This window comes from Manis pentadactyla, unplaced genomic scaffold (genome assembly GCF_030020395.1).
Source record: "Manis pentadactyla isolate mManPen7 unplaced genomic scaffold, mManPen7.hap1 scaffold_290, whole genome shotgun sequence".
In the NCBI taxonomy this organism is placed as follows: Eukaryota; Metazoa; Chordata; class Mammalia; order Pholidota; family Manidae; genus Manis; species Manis pentadactyla.
In genome coordinates this window covers 8758-26379 of record NW_026644682.1, presented here as the reverse complement: position 1 = coordinate 26379, position 17622 = coordinate 8758, and the positions used below count along the sequence as shown (strand labels likewise).

At 38.3% G+C, this 17622-nt stretch overlaps 1 protein-coding gene across 1 annotated transcript in view; it reads right to left on the bottom strand.

The window, feature by feature from the left end:
* The window catches only part of LOC118919345 (centrosomal protein of 162 kDa-like), a 35977-nt gene extending 26355 nt beyond the window's left edge, over positions 1–9622 (bottom strand). Inside the window, 6 exon segments of the mRNA XM_057496715.1 lie at positions 583–687; positions 1413–1576; positions 2817–2849; positions 2852–2942; positions 5993–6098; positions 7917–9622. Coding sequence (XP_057352698.1) covers positions 583–687; positions 1413–1576; positions 2817–2849; positions 2852–2942; positions 5993–6098; positions 7917–8035 — 618 coding nt within the window. The 5' untranslated portion in view covers positions 8036–9622.
* Between the last annotated feature and the right edge of the window lie 8000 nt (positions 9623–17622).

Sequence of the window (17622 nt, the reverse complement as noted above, 5' to 3'; positions counted from 1 at the left end):
GTACTATGATTTTTGAAGAAGGTCGTCCAGCCACATTGACCATGAAATATTTCTGAGCCTGTACAGTGAACAAGAACTCAAAATTACGGCCAGCTCTTTGGGAGGCTGCCTGCTGTTTCTAGGGTGTCTCACCTTTCCCGAGCACCACTACCACGGTCCCCGCTCATGGGTCTCCCTTGCTGTACTCCTCTCTCACCTGTCTTTCGACAGAAGGAATTCTAACTCCACACCCAGTGTTTCAGATTTCTACTTCCTTCTTCCCAGATGTCTAAAAAGAGCTGGGATGCAAAAATAACTTTCCATCAATAGTTCTACCATCTAATGAGGCACATTAGTCTAAAATCTCTTTATGTGTAAAGCCACAGATTATATAAAGTGATGCTGTTTACTACTTTTATTAATGTTACTTTAAATGCTACATATCAAGTTTATTTAAAGTGGGAGCAGTTCTATATCAAAATAAACGAATAAAAACAAGAATTTTTAGGTTAATATATTTTGTAGGAACTCCTGGAGCAAAAGAGAAAATAAAAATGCACTATATATGAAATACCTTAATGAAAACTTACCCTGAATACATACTTGTCTCTCTAGATCCTGAATTTTTTTGGCATCAGCTGCTCTATCTTTCAAGTGTATCTTCTGCTGAAGAGAAGGATTTCCAGATTCAGCTTTCAGTTTCTTGACCTGCCAGTAAGTGAAGAACATGTTAAGAAGCATATTTAAAGCACAGCAGAGAAGCACAAGCAGGGCAGCATGATGGTAGTTCCCTCACTCATGCATGAAATCCCAGACGTGGCACTGCATGGAGACAAAGCGGGCAAACAAGCTAAGTCCCTGCTTTCAGGGCACTTACACTCCAGGGAAAGGAGACGGCTGATCAGCTAACAAAGTAAGTCACTCAGTGAATAAAATAACTTCAGAGAGTGACAAGTGCTATGAAGAAAATAAAACAGAGTGAAGGCATGGGAAGAGAGTCGGGGACGACACTGACAGCTGCATTAGATTAGAGAATGTCAGGAAAGGTCTCTCTGGGGAGAAGTTTGAGATGAGACTTGAACAAGGAGTGACACAAGGGAAGAACCTAGGCCAGAGGCATCAAGTGGAACAGGCTCGGCATGTTCAGGAACCAGGGGGAGGTCTGGTGCGGCTGGGGGACAGTGACTGGGGCTGAGGTATGATGACTGGGCAGGCAGGATCCAGACCACATGGGGCCTGACAGGGCACGGCGAGCAGCTTGGATTTATTCTCAGTCTAATCTAAAATAGGCTACACACCTAAAAGCAACCAAATGCCAAACCAGCAATTTGAGTGAACAGAGTTTAGATATTGATTCATGGACACTTACAAGGCTAAGAACTAATTATTGAAGGTAATGGGTCACCTACAGAAATACATTCTGAAATGACTACCTCAAGTCTGAGCTTCTCAATTTCTTCATTTGCTTCTTTAAGCCGAACTGCATCTCTATCCAGAAGTTCCTGATTTTCAGCAAACCACTATAATCTTTTTTGCAGAAGACTGATTTCTTCTTTATGTGTTTCTTCTAAAATTTTTGTTTCATATAATTTTTCACCTATAAGGTAAACTCAGTAACTTGACTGCAATTTTTCAAAATATGGAAATAAACCATATTAAAATATTTTACATGAAAACCAATGCTTATCTTATAAAAGCATTATGAAAAAATATGAGGTAAAAAACAACTGATGTGTGCCAGGTGGTGTTTACTTTAATCTAGTATTAGTAAAGAGAGTTGAAAATTGTGTTCATAGTCCAAATCCTCAAACTTGCAGCGAAGTTGGCTATGTAGAAATTTTTGATAAGTCAACTATTTTCCCACTCACTTTCATTATAAAAGTAAAGTAATTTCCATGAGAAAATAAATGTTAGACCTGAGAGATAATAAGAATGAAGAATTGCTATAATTATATTAAGTAAAAATTGAAAACATTAAAGAATGCCTATTATGGATGATTTTATCTAGCACAAAAAACTTACATGATGGATACTATTATTATTATCATTCTATTTTACTAGTGAGAAAAGTAAATGTGGTTTTCTTACAAACAGGTAAGTGGACTTTATTGTACGTATCTTACACTGCAGATTATACCAACACAGAGGAAAGATCCTTACTTGAGCAGGTAAGGGCTCCTCCGATCCACCTTCCTAGTCCTGTGCTCTCCCATCTGAAGCTCCAGTCCACAGGTACGCTCAGTAACGTGCTCATGACACACCCTGGGCAGCCCCTGCCACTCCACTTCTGAATTTTCCCATCTGTCAGGACCTGGCTCAAATGACAGCCTTCCCTTTCTGAAACTCTTACACAGCACCCCATCTCATGTTTATTTGCAATTTTTAAAATATTAAATTTTTCTGCATTCTTATCTTTGATTTCCATGGTGGGGAATACCATATTTATCCTTGTGTTTCCTACAAAATTTAGTGCTATTTGTTCATTTGGCAAATAGGTGGGAGCCTATGTTTCAGACCCAGGGATAAAAGGACAGACTATGCCATCAGGAAGGTCACAGTCTAGGTGGGATGACAGACATGTGAACAATGTTTGTCATCCCACATAAAATGCCACAAATTCAAAATAATCCTTGATTTTCTTTAATCCTGCAATTACTCCTGCTAAAACCTATTAAATGTACATACCTATTACAACTAATTAAAAAAAATGTCTCTAAAATTAGGATATACTTCAAGGAACAGCATTTTGATCACACTATCCAATTGCTGTTACTTAAATTCAAGAATAAAGAACAGCCATGAATATGAAGGTAAGCTGCTCCAGCCCAGGGTCTTACCTGTGGCGTAAGCAATCTGATCCTTGGCCTGGATCTCTCCTTATTCATTTTTTCCAAGTCTACTTCAAGAGCTTGTTTGTCCTGTTTCAGTCTTTTGATGTCTTCTAATGAACTTATTTTTTCTTTCTTGATATTCATAGAATTACAAAAGCAAATTATTTCGAACCATAAAAAACTGTGGTATAATCTCTTTCACCCAGTCTATCATAAAAACTGGTGCTAATTATTTTTCCTAAATTTCAGCTCTGATTTGATCACTTCCCACAATTACCAGTAGCTCCCTAGGGCCTACGAGTCAGTTTTAATGATCTAACCCAACGCAGCCTGAAGACCTTCCGATCTGCTCCTCCACCTCCCCTGGATCACTGCGCTGACCTCCTAACTGGTCTGCCTCCTCCGCCTGCAGCACATACAGTCTGCTCTCCTCACAGCGGCCACAGGAATTGTGTTAAAGAATCAGTTACGATCACTCCTCTGTCTGAGGCTCTCTGGCGGCTCCCATCCTCCCAGGGCAAATCCAGAGTCCTCACAACGACTTTCAGCGTCACGTAACCCAGCCTTGCCCACGCCTCTGACCTCAGCTACTACTGATCTTACCCCCCAATTCCATTTCAGCCAGAGACTGCTGAGCTCTTTGAGTGGACCCAGCACACTCCTGCCCCGAGGTGTCTGTGCTGTGTCCTCTGCCCCCAGAGATGTAGGCGGCTCACTTTCTAACTTCATTAGGATTTCGGCTCAAATGAAGCCCCAGGAAGTTCTTTCTAACACAGCAAACCCCACTCCTGTTGCTTTATTTTCTTTTTGCAATGCTTATCACCACCTTTTATGTATTTACTTAAAATTTACTTGAAAAAAGACATCATGTATTTACTTGAAAGCAGTACTTTATTTTGGTAATCCTTTTATCATAAATGCATAAAAAATGCTTGGCATATCAAAGCACTGTTGCATGAATTCTCAATATGCTCTATGTTCCATGCTACTCTTAGCCCCCCTTCCTCTACTTGATAAAAATCATACTTACCCTTCAAAGCTTAGTTCAAATGAGTCTATTCCTGCTATCCCCTCCACTGCATCACCATAAACTTTTCATTGTACCTCTAGTCTAGCATTTATCTCTTTCTGTCTCCTATGACATTGACTTGTGTACAAGCCTCTTCTCTTTATTAGGCAGAAAGCTCTACGGGGACCAAGACTGATTTGTTGCTACATTAGCTCCCCCATCTGTGGTGTTGCCTTCTGAGGTTTCCGTTATGCATGCTGGCTCATGATGGCTTGTTTCTCTGTATAATTTTTAACTGTAGGTAATTATCAGTGGGTTTTTTACCTGTAGGAATACTGTGTGAGCTGGGTTAAGGGTGTAGATTCCAAGAGCACACTTCTAAAAGGTCACTAAAAATAGCCTTTGAATAAAACTAATGCTGTGGTTGGAACCTTACGATTCCAAGAGCTGTTTTGAATTTGTTCCTTCCAGACACACTAGAGGTTATCATTGACTCAGGACCTCAGTTTGTTATTTTTCTCAGTTTGAGCAAAACCAACCCTTGCAGATAGTATCAATTCAAGTATTAAAATACAAATGAAGGTAGAAGGGATGACATTTATATTGAACAGCTGGTAAAACATGGGCACAGACCAAAGGAGACCTCTACTCTGCCCCATGTACAGATGAAGTTAAGACAGAAAAGCTCTCTTGACATCCTGGGCACTTATGCAGGTGACTGGATTTTTTTCCTAGTTCATTGTTTCATGAAGGGTATGGCCCTTTGAAGTCCTGATGTCCTCACTTCACTTTGCTATTAAAGCCCAAGCCTAAAATGCAAGCCTCACAGTAGATGTTTACTGTTAGGTATTTTTATCCCTCCTTATTTCTGGCCTCTAGAGAGTTCCCTTACTTTTCTTAAGAGCTGGGTTATGCATTTACAAGATGTTTATTATATTCTATGTGGCATTTTCCAGTATTTTCAGTGGCAGTTTTAGTTTCCTATTTGTCAGAAAAATATGTTCAAAGCAGCACACGTCTAAAAGGTCACTAAAAACAGCCTTTGAATAAAACTAATGCTATGGTTGGAACCTTATCATGTTTTTTTCAGCCTTCATGAAATATGGCACTCTTTTAACTTGTTAATTTTTTAGGTCTACTTGATAAGGGGAGGAAAGTGCAATCACTCACTCTTTAATCATTCTATACATGCATACATACATGCATCAAAAGAAAGTTCCCTAATGGATTCATATTTGAAGCTGTACTTTATTTACTACAAAAACCTGTTAAACATCAGTTATTAAACTATGGTATGTTTAGATTTCTATGTAATCTAATTTTATATAATAAATTTATTCTTAAAGGTGGCATGTAATTGGAATTTTTCTAATTTATACAATCATTCAAATAGACTGGAAGGGCCTTTTAGTTCAGTGGTATGATTCTTAATGGGAAGGAGTGGGGAGAATTAACTGCCCTCCCACAGGGGATGTTTTGAAATGTGGCAGTAGTTTTGATGGTTAAAATGACTGGTGGGTGCTATAAGCACATAGTTCTGGTGACAGGGGTGATAAAAGTTATGCAGTATATGGAATTGTTCTGCTCCAAATAGAATTAACCTGACCAAAATTTTAGAACTTCTTCCATTGATAAATGTACTCTTGAAAATTCTAGAACCGTATGTTTTATAACACAAATCAATAAAAATAGAGAAAAAAGTTATGCAGCAGCTATGGCATTTCACATCTATGTTAGGAAAATGTGATATAAATAGTTGTAGATACAGTCTCTGCCCTTTAGAAGTACACAGTCCACTTAAGGAGACAGGTAAAAAGCTAACGAAACTTTCTATGGTGAATAACTATCTCCAAGTTATTTCCTATTTTAGACATACATTTCCAGTGAGGGATTTGTCTGAATAAGGTGTACATGCCCCAAGCGTGGTGATGCCTCCAGTATGACACCATGCGGAAAGTGCCCGGCAAGAGGTCGGATTATAAAAAGACGCCATCCAAAACCAGTGTGATGTTGTTTTCTGTACCGTAAGGTCACAAGCTAATCTTGATATTTCTTAATTTTTTAATGGTATGAAATTTAAATGTTTACTCATAAAGTAATAAAATTTTTTACAAATATAGGAATTTTTATAATCTTTACTCTCATTGATATTTAAAATCCCTATGCAACTTACCTGTGCCACCCGTAGTTCTGTTAAGAGATCTGTAAAATTCCAGTTTCCAGAAGGCTCTGAAGTCTCAGCTACTTGAGGTAGGAAATGACTTTGGTGCATCTGCTCTCTGATTTATTTTGAAAAGAAAAAAATTTTATTTTTCTTTTTACAAGGTACTCCATTTGATGCAAAATATTCAATTCTTAAAGATTAAAAGCTGTAGTGGATATTGAAACCATGTGAGATGCTAAGGAAAAAAGCTTATTTAATCTAAAGTTTAAAATACTAAAAGAAGTTATTTTAAGGGAAATTTTAAAGTTTAATATGAAAGAATAGAATCCTGAAGTTGTTTTTAAAAATATTTTCTCCCAATTCTTAGAGAAAAAAAAAAATCAATGTCCCAGAAAAATGGGCCCCATTTTTCCTGTGGTAATGTGTGTTGTCACATCATCCTAGACTCCTTTCTGAGGAATACAAGTTGCCAATTACACGTGGAAACTGACAAATAAAACCAAACACAGTCTACTATTTGGACATTAGAATTGTATTTGTTTTTCTAGAGATACTATAGCAAGGAGTTTAGGACTCCATGTAAGAGCATCTAGCCCTAATGTACTAATGAAACAATTAATTGTGAAAGTTCCACTGAGAGCTTCAGTTTGGGATTCTGGAATAGATCTTTTTTAAAAGCTAGACGATATAAGATGACATTTTAAAATACTGAAGCATTGAAAAAAAAGCAGATGTAAATGCTTTCATGCACTGGAACTGGCAGATTATCACAATTGGCCTGGGGTTACACTTACCAGGATTAAGAGGTATTTTTTCCCCTAATTTACACAAAAGTGCCCTTACTTGCCACCCTGTGTACTGTGTAGCTTTGTTTATACAAGGTGTGTCTTTTGCTATTTTGCATAAAGATCAGCTGGAGCTGGCAGCAGCCCTGCCTCTTACTCCCTAGGTTATCTAACAAAAGAATGAAAGAAATATGTGCATAAAAAGAAAGCTCATGACATTCATGGCCAAAGAAGTTCCTTCCAATAGCAGTCCTATCTGAGTGATTAGATATTTATGAAAATGCAAACTGGCAGCCATTTCCTAAAAGCAGGTAGTGCCCTGACTTGCCCATGTTTGCGGGTCTGGCCTTTTACCTAACATGTTAAAGTCGGACGGAGAAACATCCAAAAGATCTTACAGTCTGAACTACGACTCCTAAGTAGGGGCTGGCGTTGGTCGACAACAACTCAGAAGTTCTCTTCCTCTGGAGAAATGCCTTCAGCCCACTGAGAGCCCTGCCCCATGGCCTGGGGAATATCCCCCAGCCCCTTCCTGGGGCATACCTCAGCCGGTGGTATAAAAGGCTAGGGGTATAAAAGGCTGCCTCACTGGCCTCAAGCAGAGACCAACTCTGTGGGACAGTCTGTTCTCCCAAGCTTCCGGTCAGAGCAGAACGAAACCATTCTCCAGCTGAGACCATATGCTTACTTGCCTTCCCCCACCCCCGTCTTGCTTCTCTTACTCCCTTTCTCCTGAAAGTTATCCTCTAGGAAATGACCTCCCCAAGGATCCTCGCCTCAGGCTCTACTGCTGTGGTATGGAACCTCTCCTAAGACATTACATGATATTGTATGATACATACTTTTTATTATTGTTAATCCCATGGTTCCTTAGGAAATGTTAAGCATCTCAGGCTTAATGACTGATCAAGAAGAATACTGTATATTCAATTTCCTAAAACTGATAATCAAACTCAAATATGAATAGGCTGAAAATACCGAGGTATCCACTAGTCATCTAACACTAAGACAGACCCACTGAATATTAAAATATAAAAGTTACAAAACGATAAATCTTCATTTCTTAGTAAAAATAAATGTATTCTTAATACAATAATAAAATACTTAGAAATAGTCTGTTGGGTTTTAAGAATTTAAAAAGGACTTACTTTAAGGAAGCTAACTCGCTGAATAAACTCTGGTTTTCCTTGAACATTCGCTCCTCATTTTTCTTGTTTTGTTCTTGGAGATCTTTCACTTGATTATATAGTCTTTCATTTTCCTTCATAAATAGAAAATCACATATAGTTAAAATTGCTAGTACTTATAAAACATAAGTATATATGCTCACAACAGCTATATCCTTTAAATATTTTTAAAGTCTTTCAAATTTTTCAGTTTTTCAGTAAGCAAAATGTTTTTCAAACTACTTATATCATCTCAGAAAAAAAGTTTTACCTGAAAACAATTCTTTCCAAAATGCTTACTTGGAAAAAAAAGTTGCAAAAATGCCCAGAGCCAAAGGGCCTTATGTCAGTTTTGCACATTTCACAGGAGTAAGTGGGTGAGTGGCTGTAGGAATAAGCACATCCTGACTGTGTGGACCAGGGGTGGAAAGGCCAGGGGGGACTATCTGCACCCTCTTTTTTCTGTTTCTGGCTTGGCTTCCCGCAATGAAGAAAATGAAGAGATTGGATACAGTCACAGTGGGCATTCATGTTTCTGGAACTTTCTGTGAGCAGACTTAGAGACTGGATATTTCTGAAAATGTCAGGATGAGGGAGAGCAAGGACTAGACCCAGTTTACCCCCAGCCTTGAGTGACTCAAACTGAGATCAGAAAGCACCAATCTGTGCTAAGGTGCTCTGGGTTATTAACCTCTTTAAGAACCTGATGAAAATCAAGGATCTTTGAAGATCTAATGAAAACCATGTACTATCTTCACTGTATCTGGCCTAATGCCTGGCAGATGATCTGTGCTTAATGTTTGTAGAATTATTGAAAACCAGAAAAAAATATAAATATATACACAGATACACAAATTTTGTGTTATCTTTGTGGGAGGGGGTAGCTGGCATATTAATGGGTCTGTGAAATCCTTAAAAATGCATGTTCTAAATGGCATGATTAGAATGGCAGGCAAAGGGTATGGACGATTCTCATGAACTTCAGGGCAATGTGTCTTTTAAAATCAGTACTTCCACAGGTAGTAAATGTAATCACTGACACTGTAATGCTTTCTCTGGATGTCCCTGGAAGACAATGCTTGTTACTGACAGGTTTGATTCTTAGGCTATGTTGTCAAAGGAGAAAAAGATGAGAAAGGGAGGGATTAAAAAAAAAAAAGGGAGTGGTGGGGAAGAAACTAAGATGAAATCTCATGCTAGGGATCACTAAATATGTCCCGGCCGACTGTCAGGTCAACATCACCAAGGATCCGTCATGGTTCGCAAATGTCTGCCTTCTACAGGACACAAAGATTTTCTCTAATTCATTTTTCACTCATAGTGCAAATGCCAACTGATTTCAGATTTGTATTTCTGAATATATCAAAACCTTCCACTGTAAAGTGTTATAGAAAACTAAAGAAAAATGGGATAGTTTTACGGAAATGGCTATTAAAAAAAACAGGCAACATTCATTAGCTAGTTACTGTGTGCCAGGCACTAACAGGTTGGCTTACACTGTCTTATTTTCATCACAAACTCCATATGAGGCAACTACTACTATCATCATACCCAATTTCACAAATGAGGAAACTGGATTATATGAAAGTTAAAGTGATTTGCTCAAGGCTACACAGCAGGTGGTGGAACTAAGACCAAACCAGATTCTTTGAATCCAAACCCACGCTCTTAACCATTTGAATTCTGTTCATGAAAAAGTTCAGACTAGTCAAATTATTGCTTCCTCATATTTGCCAGAATTGCCATTACCTGTTAAATGAGCACAGGAATACTTTAATATGCTTTGTTTTATAACAAAAGGTTCTCAAGAACAAATTCTTCTTTTGCGAAGTGTCACCTTGCCTGTTGATATCCCTGAAGGAGTGTCTCCTGTTCTTGTATTTCTTTTTGGATTTGCTTCAGTTTTTCTTCAGTGACAGGATCAGTGTTTCTTCAAAATGTAACCCACCTCTGTTTTTTGTTTGTTTCTTCAAAGTTACTTAACTTTGAGAAAATGCAAAAGTTGTTTTTTCATTTGGAAGGAAATGATTGAGAAATGAGGAACAGTAAGAAAACTCAAAAGCGCAAAGGCCTAATGCTATCTTATAACCACTATGGAATTAACATAATCATAGTTAAATAATATGAATAGAAACATCTGAAATGGAGTCAGGAATGTCAAAGGGCCCTAAAATAAGGCTGAGAGGCCTTGGGGAAGTTGATCTTATGCACATCCATAACTAGAAGGAACATGAACTTCTGCACTGTGCTAACTACAAGTGGCTATGCCCTGTTGCAGTCTCAGAATGAGGCTTATTTTGCTGAACTCCAATCTAGCAACTAACACAGTGATCTATCCTATATGGAGCAACACTAGTTATTTTGCCTAGGCCATCATAACTCTTTCAATACAACTTACCTAAGACTGCTTTTTTTTTTTGAATAAAACTGTCTTTCAACACCAAGACATATAATAATTAAAATGGTAAAGATCAAGGACAAGGAGAGAGTATTAAAAGTGGCCAGAGTGAGAAAAAAGATCAAGTAAAAAGGAAAGCACATCAGGCTATCTGCAGACTTCTCAGCAGAAACCTTATAGGCTAGAAGGGAGGGGCATGATATATTTAATGCAATGAAACAGAGGGCCTCGAACAAAGAATACTCTACCCAGCAAGATTATCATTTAAATTTGAAGCAGGGATTAAACACTTTCCAGATATGTAAAAGTTGAGGGAATTTACATCTCATAAACTATCTCTCCACAGTGTATTTTAAAGGAACTGCTATAGATGGAAGTGCTCCTAAGGCTAAATAGCTGTCATCAGAGAAAATAAAACCACAGTAAAGGAAGTAGACCAGTTACTTACAAAGCAAATGCAAAATTAAATCAACCCCACAAAGTCAGTCAAGGGATACCCAAAGAGTACAGAATATGATACCTAATATGTAAAGACTGGAGGAGGAAAAAGAAGAAGGGGGGAAAAAAACGAACCTTTAGATTGTGTTTGTAATAGCGTAATAAGTGCGTTAAGAAAGGCCATTAGATAGTAAGGAAACTGCCCTTGAACCATTGGTAACCACAAATCTGAAGCCTACAATGGCAATAAGTACATATTTATTGATAATCACCCTAAAGGTAAATGTACTGAATGCACCAATCAAAAGACACAGAGTTAGCATCTCTAGGTTCCACTGATTGTTCCCTGCGGCAGCGTTGCGCTGGGCAGTGTCTTGTGAAAGCTCTGCCCACGCAGTTTTGAATAGCAGGTACTGACCTCCAGTAAGGCATGCTCTGGCTACATTAGCCCAATCATCTGGTGTTAGATTCTGAGTGGCTAATGACTCCACTATGGCCACAGTGAACGCTGCTTGCACTCCATAGGTGGTGGCAGCTTCCTTTAGGCTTTTTACAAGCTTAAAATCTAGGGCTTGATGGTATCTTTGGTGGGTGTTTGGATCTTCTATTACTGGGAAGGCTGCATTCCCCTCCATGGTTAGCCATTCCCTCCATCTATTCTTGCCCAATTGTTCTTGGCACCCCTGGCCACCACAACATGAGTAACTCTGGTAAAGGGGTGGCTCTGCTCTATAGGTTGGAGAGAGAGCAAAATGGATAATTTGGAGCGGTTGGCACAATCTCTTCTACCTTACTGCTCTTATTGGGGAGAGGGGCCGAACTAGTCTCTCCTTCCTCTCTGCTTATGCTCAGTTGGCTCAGTGAGGGGTACAAAGTGGGCCGATGTCCTCTCTGAGCAGCCCTAGCCTCTAACTCTTCTCCTGATAATTCTTGGTCCTCTTCCTCATCAGAGGACCCCCCCTGTGTCAGAGGCTCTTTCTTCTTTCAAGAACCTCCTCTCCTTCCCTTATGGCTTATCACTAATTTACATTCGTCGCTATCCCGCGAACTTTCCTTGCTTCGTCGCTATCCCGCGAACTTTCACTGGCGCCCTAACTTTACATAACATTTTTGACAAAACAAAACAGTACAACAAAGAACACTATGACGGACAGACAAAACAGAAATCCCCACCACAGCCGCTTGCTATCTCCTTTCCTACTTCTACTTTCGCTTTGCTCGTTGGTCCACTCACCCTTCTCCTCTGAGGCGCCTTCCCGAGCAATCCTTCCGAATGGGGTCCACAGGTACTGCTTCAGGGTAAGAAGCTCTATGGCGTCCGCGTCCGCCAGTTTCTCCTCTGGGTGGTTGGAGAAAAATTCCCGGGTTTCGGCACCAGATACCGCGTTCGCTCCTTGTGGCGGTGACGACAGCGATACATACACAGACCTGGTTCACTTCAGTTCTTTATTGTTGCTCAGAAGGTCGGGAGAAGGTGAGTGAGAAGAAGCAACAGCCGGAGGGAGCGAGTGAGAGGAAGAATGAGAGGAGAGAGAGAGAGAGAGAGAGAGAGAGAGAGAGAGAGAGAGAGAGAGAGTGTGAGAGTGCTTCTCTTTCCTGCTTACGCCTTATATAAAGGAAGCTGGCCTATGGTGATCAAGATCATGCGTGACCTTTCAGCTGATTGGTAGCATACCTTCTGCATGAGTTGAGCACGAGCGTGGAAGCATGGGGCAAGCCTATAGGAGCAACTTCCTTATGCTAATGCCACCAAACCAGGAAGGGTGGCGCCCAGGAAGCGGGCGACATCTTAGGGCATTGGTCAGCTACAGTGGAAGGGCGGTGTTCAGCCATAGTGGGACTCAGCCTTGGCCGTAGGCCGGCCCCTACAATAATCATGGTTTATCATTGTCTAATCTAAAATTTAGTGATGTGTTCTATTTTTATTTTGGTAGTCACAAACACTAACATTTTGAAATAGGGAAAAACACTCATAAAAATATTATTGTCTTCAACTATCAACTTCTACATCATCCCCCTCTTTTCTTTTCCACCTACTGTGACATTACTTCTGTCTTCATTCTTAGTAATTTCAATATACTCACAAGTGAAACTTGCAACCCCCTGGCTTCTGGTTCCTTATACTTCTCTCCACCTAGCTACTTACGCCCACTGGCATACTCTATGTCTTTTTCTATTACCAGTAAACCACTCCTGATTCTCAGTCTCTGGCATTTACGCTTTATCAATCCTGTCTCCCACCTCCCTGGTACCTGGATTCCAAGAACTCTTGGACCCCACTGGGACCCACAGTCTATTGATCCTACCTGTTTCACACTGTACCACACCACTTGATGTTCCTTCTTCCTTCATTACTCAACTTAAATTCCACATACATCATTAGCCCTGTCTTCCTCCTCTCTCAGTTGGCAAAAAACACTCTGATCTCATCTCCTACAATCCTCTTTGCTTACTCTGCCCTAGCCACATGGGCTTCTCTGCTGTTCCTTGAACATGCCAGGCAATCTTTTGTACTTTAGGATTTCTGCACTATTTCATCTTTCTGGAATATACTTCCCCTAGATATCCACATGGCAACTTTTTTATCTCCTACAAGTCTTTGTTCAAATGGCTCTTTTTCAATGAGGCCCACTTTGCCTACCCTATTTAAAATTGTAACCTGCTGGACTCTACCACTAACACTCTTGCTGTACTTTCCATTTTTCTTACATATAACATCATTTACTTATTTATTATGCTTCTTGTTAAATGTCTGTCTCTCCTCAGCAGATGAAAGTGCCACAAAGATGGGGGAGGGTAAATATCTCTGCCTGTTTTGTTTACTGATGTATTGCATGGGCCTTAACTGCCTGACCAAGGTAGGTGCTCAAAAAGTATTTGTTAAATGAATGAATTTGGATAAAGTAAATCCAAAAGAATGTTGGAGGTTAATTTATCTAAAATAAATAAATAATATTAAAAACAAAACTTCCTCTTCTTGCTCCCAAAAAGTACAGAATGAACACTCCTAGAACATTAATGAAACATTTTCATACTCCTCTTTATGATTCTAAAATCTGAGAAATGTTCCAGGTGCTTTTTTTAATCTTAGGTACTAGACCCAATGGACAGTTAATTTCTAATGAGTAGCTGACATCACAGACAGATGTTCCACAGAAAAGAGAACACAAAAGACTTCTTAGGAGAAGGGATTAGGGGTCCCTAGGTTAAGAACAGGAGAAAATGATGCTTGTATTAATCCTCTACAATCATATTTTTGTCTCCCCAGAATAAGCAACATCTACTCTCTGTTCTCCTTCATGCTGACAAAAATCAGCCCTAGGCTTCCCATTTCATATGTACAAGTTACCACAGCAAATATACGCCCACAAGGACAGAAGTAGTAAGTTATTAATGCCTAAAGAATTTTAAATGTAGTCAAAGGGGTCCTGGAATTCACAGTTATAGGAAAAGGCCAAGAAAGATACTGTAAGCTAGAAATGAATTTTCCAATAAAGGTAGCTCTCCTCATGACAAATATCACCACATAACAATGATAAAATTGGTCATTCATTCAATTTAATACAAAAGAAAGGACAAAATGCTTCTGGTTTCCTTGCTCTCCCTTCTCCACTGGGGTCTAAAGGCAGCAGAAATGTTGGTCTGACCTGAACATTTCTATTTCTTTTAATAGCTGCATGGGCTTCTGAGTTGAATATAGTCAATATAAATGACTACATTAGGAAATAACAGAAATACTGTGATGCACACAAATGTGTATTATGTGACATGTAAAACATCCTGCCTCTCCAAGTCTATACTGAACTACTCTCCAGATAATTTCTATATTGTAGGTTACCATTTGCATTCTGAATTTATTGCTCTTCTCTGGAAAACATTTTGGATGTTACAAAGCCAGCCAGATGAAGAGGGGTTTGAAACTCCCATCTTCTATTCACTTCCCACACTATGGATCTCACAGCAGGAGAGCCCAGAACTAATGACAAAAATCTCCTGTAAATTGAACCTTTCAGAAATGGAATGTAGTACCTTAAGATTAATCCTTCTCCATAAGGAAGGAAAGTTCACAGAAGAGAAGGAAATAGGGAGAGTAAAGAACATGGAAAGTAAACTAATACACTATATGCACAGAATTATATGATGAAAGGAATATATGATTACCTTTTTTCCTAGTTTGACTTGATATGGGAATGGATCTCAAGTTTTTGCTTTTCATGCCCTTTGAAGTTTTCTTTTCAAGAGTAGAAAACGTCTTGAATGGTGAACTGGGTTTGCCGTAGCCTGAGCTCCTAACTGACGCATATAGTGCACTCTGGGGTTTTCTCTTAAGCAAAGAAGGGGCACTTCCAGTCTCCTTGTATGGCACCTGTTTCCCAGTTACAGCCTCTTCCTCTCCATAGCTGAGCTGAGATCTGTAAGTCTATGCACAAGTACAAACTTCAACTATAGTTGTAAACATTTAACAGATGGCAAAACCATAATGATTACTAAAAAACATAATTTATGGAAGACAAATCCCTATGTTAAAATTCTCTAAGTCTAATTCATCAGAATTTTAGTATTTTGAAGCACATCTTCAAAGTCAGAACTAAAATAAGCAAAATAATAAACAGAATCAGCTTGCAGAAATCAAGATGTGTAATTTGCTAGTATGAACATGGAGGAGAGCAGGGATGAGCACATTTTGAAATGACATAAAATCTTATCTCTTTTCTCTAGGTTTCTCAAGATGAATGTTTATTAACACCCTGCTTTAACTACACAAGCTCTGGAGATGATTTATAATAAATGTGTAACTCAAAATTATAAAATAAAATAGAATATTGGAATCATGGAAACTATCAATCAGAACAGATCAAGAACAGAGAAAAAAGGAACAGTGAAATAAAAGTTCTCAACAGTTGAGAACAGCATTTATATGAAATGCCAACTTACCGACTTCTGCAGAATACAGACCTACTGGGAAGACTGAGTAAAAAGCACTAGAATGATGAATAAATTTTATTTTCTTATACTACTCAAATCGTAGACTATGTTTACTTAAAAAAGTAAAAAATAGAAAAGATGACTTCTAAAAGAAAGCTAATGCTATAGTGGAAATTTCCAATTTGGGGACTGCAGGGTGTTATAATAAATATTGTTCACAAACATACAGGATCTATATGGAGATTAGTGTCTAATTAATTGCACTAGCTTAAGAAATAATACTTACAGACAGTATTTATATAACATAATTTATCAAAATGTCAAATCTATTTAGATCATAAACACTTACTTTATTTAATTTGTCATCCTGAGGTAATAATGTAGGACCAATAGATATCTTTTTCTTCAAAATATCAAGGTACATTTTATCTATATGTCCTTCCATAGTATTTACTCTTGGACAGCTATTTTCTATACATTTGTTTGTTGTCATTTGTAAAACCACATTCTCTTGAGTTTTGTCAAAAAAATTGGTTGCCAATTTGTGGCTCTTGAGATATAACATTTGTGTTGATATTCAGGAGTGAAGGGCTAACAAATTCAGTTTCTTTACTATCGGCCAATTTCTTACAGCTATAAAACAAAACAGTGCATAGATAATGAACCCTATATGACTCCTCAAATATCAGTTTTATTAATACAATCCACACACACACATAATATACATATAAATATATTTGTATTATTAACATATAATATTTAATGTATTTAATATTTGTAACTATTCAAATTAGGTCATTAATGTCAAATACATTATTTACAATTCTGGCCGAAAGTATATTCACATGGTATCATATAATTGCTTTAAATTTTAGGTAATTCTAATGCAGTACAATACAAGGGATGGCATGAATGACTGCGAGACCCTACATCAAAGGAAAGCCAAACCAAGCAAGACTGAGACTGCTTCTGTGCTAGAAAAAAATATAAATTTCTAAATGGCCTTTTTGTAGTATTTTTTTATCAATAATATTTTATAAAGTCAGCATGCATTTGAGGCAGGAAAAGTATTTTATTCATTTCTAGAAGAAACTAAAGAAGTAATTGTTATTTATGTTAATGAGGCATGGGGTGTAAATATTAAAAACCATAAATTTCATCACAGTATAGGAAAACTTTAAAGTAGAACAGGAACATCACTAAGATTTTGAAATAAATCATTTCTGTGGTTTAAAACACCTAAATGCAATAGAACATTTCAGACAAGTGGATCTTAAAACTATGGGAATCCCTTAAGGAAACATCCTAAATGTGGTTAAATATCAGCATATTCTGGGGGTTCCAAAAAATATAGTCATTGCTGCTTTCAAACTAATAATGGTCAATTAGATAATTTAATTTTATAATTTATAAAATGAGATTTAAAAAATTAATAGGTTACCATTTCCATAAAAGTAAGGTAGAATGATTTTTGGTAATTGTTAGAAGCCTTAAAAGTAGCTAGAATCATTAGAAAATAAAATAATTCTTTGGCTCTTTGTGGTAGCAGAACCTGACTAGATGCTCATCAAAACTTGCCTGTGCCAGTTAAACTACGTTTGCTCCCTCCCTCGAATCTGGATGGGTCCGTTTTCTAGTCCTTCCCTTTAGAATGGGAGTGCTCTGGTGACAAGAACCTCAGATACGTGTTGTTGGCTTAATGGCTGGGTTTTGGACAAGGCAGCATACTAACCAGAGGCCAGAGGGAGGCAGTGCACATGTCACAGTGGCAAACATTTGTTAAACTGTCACCCGCAATAGTTTATGAGGCAGACCACATGGCTACAGAGTCTGGGGTATCAAGGAGAAATGGCAGGAGAGAAGAGCGAGTTTTTAAGTGCCAGCTACTATTGGCTACTTCTGGCAATTTATGATAAGAAAGATGAG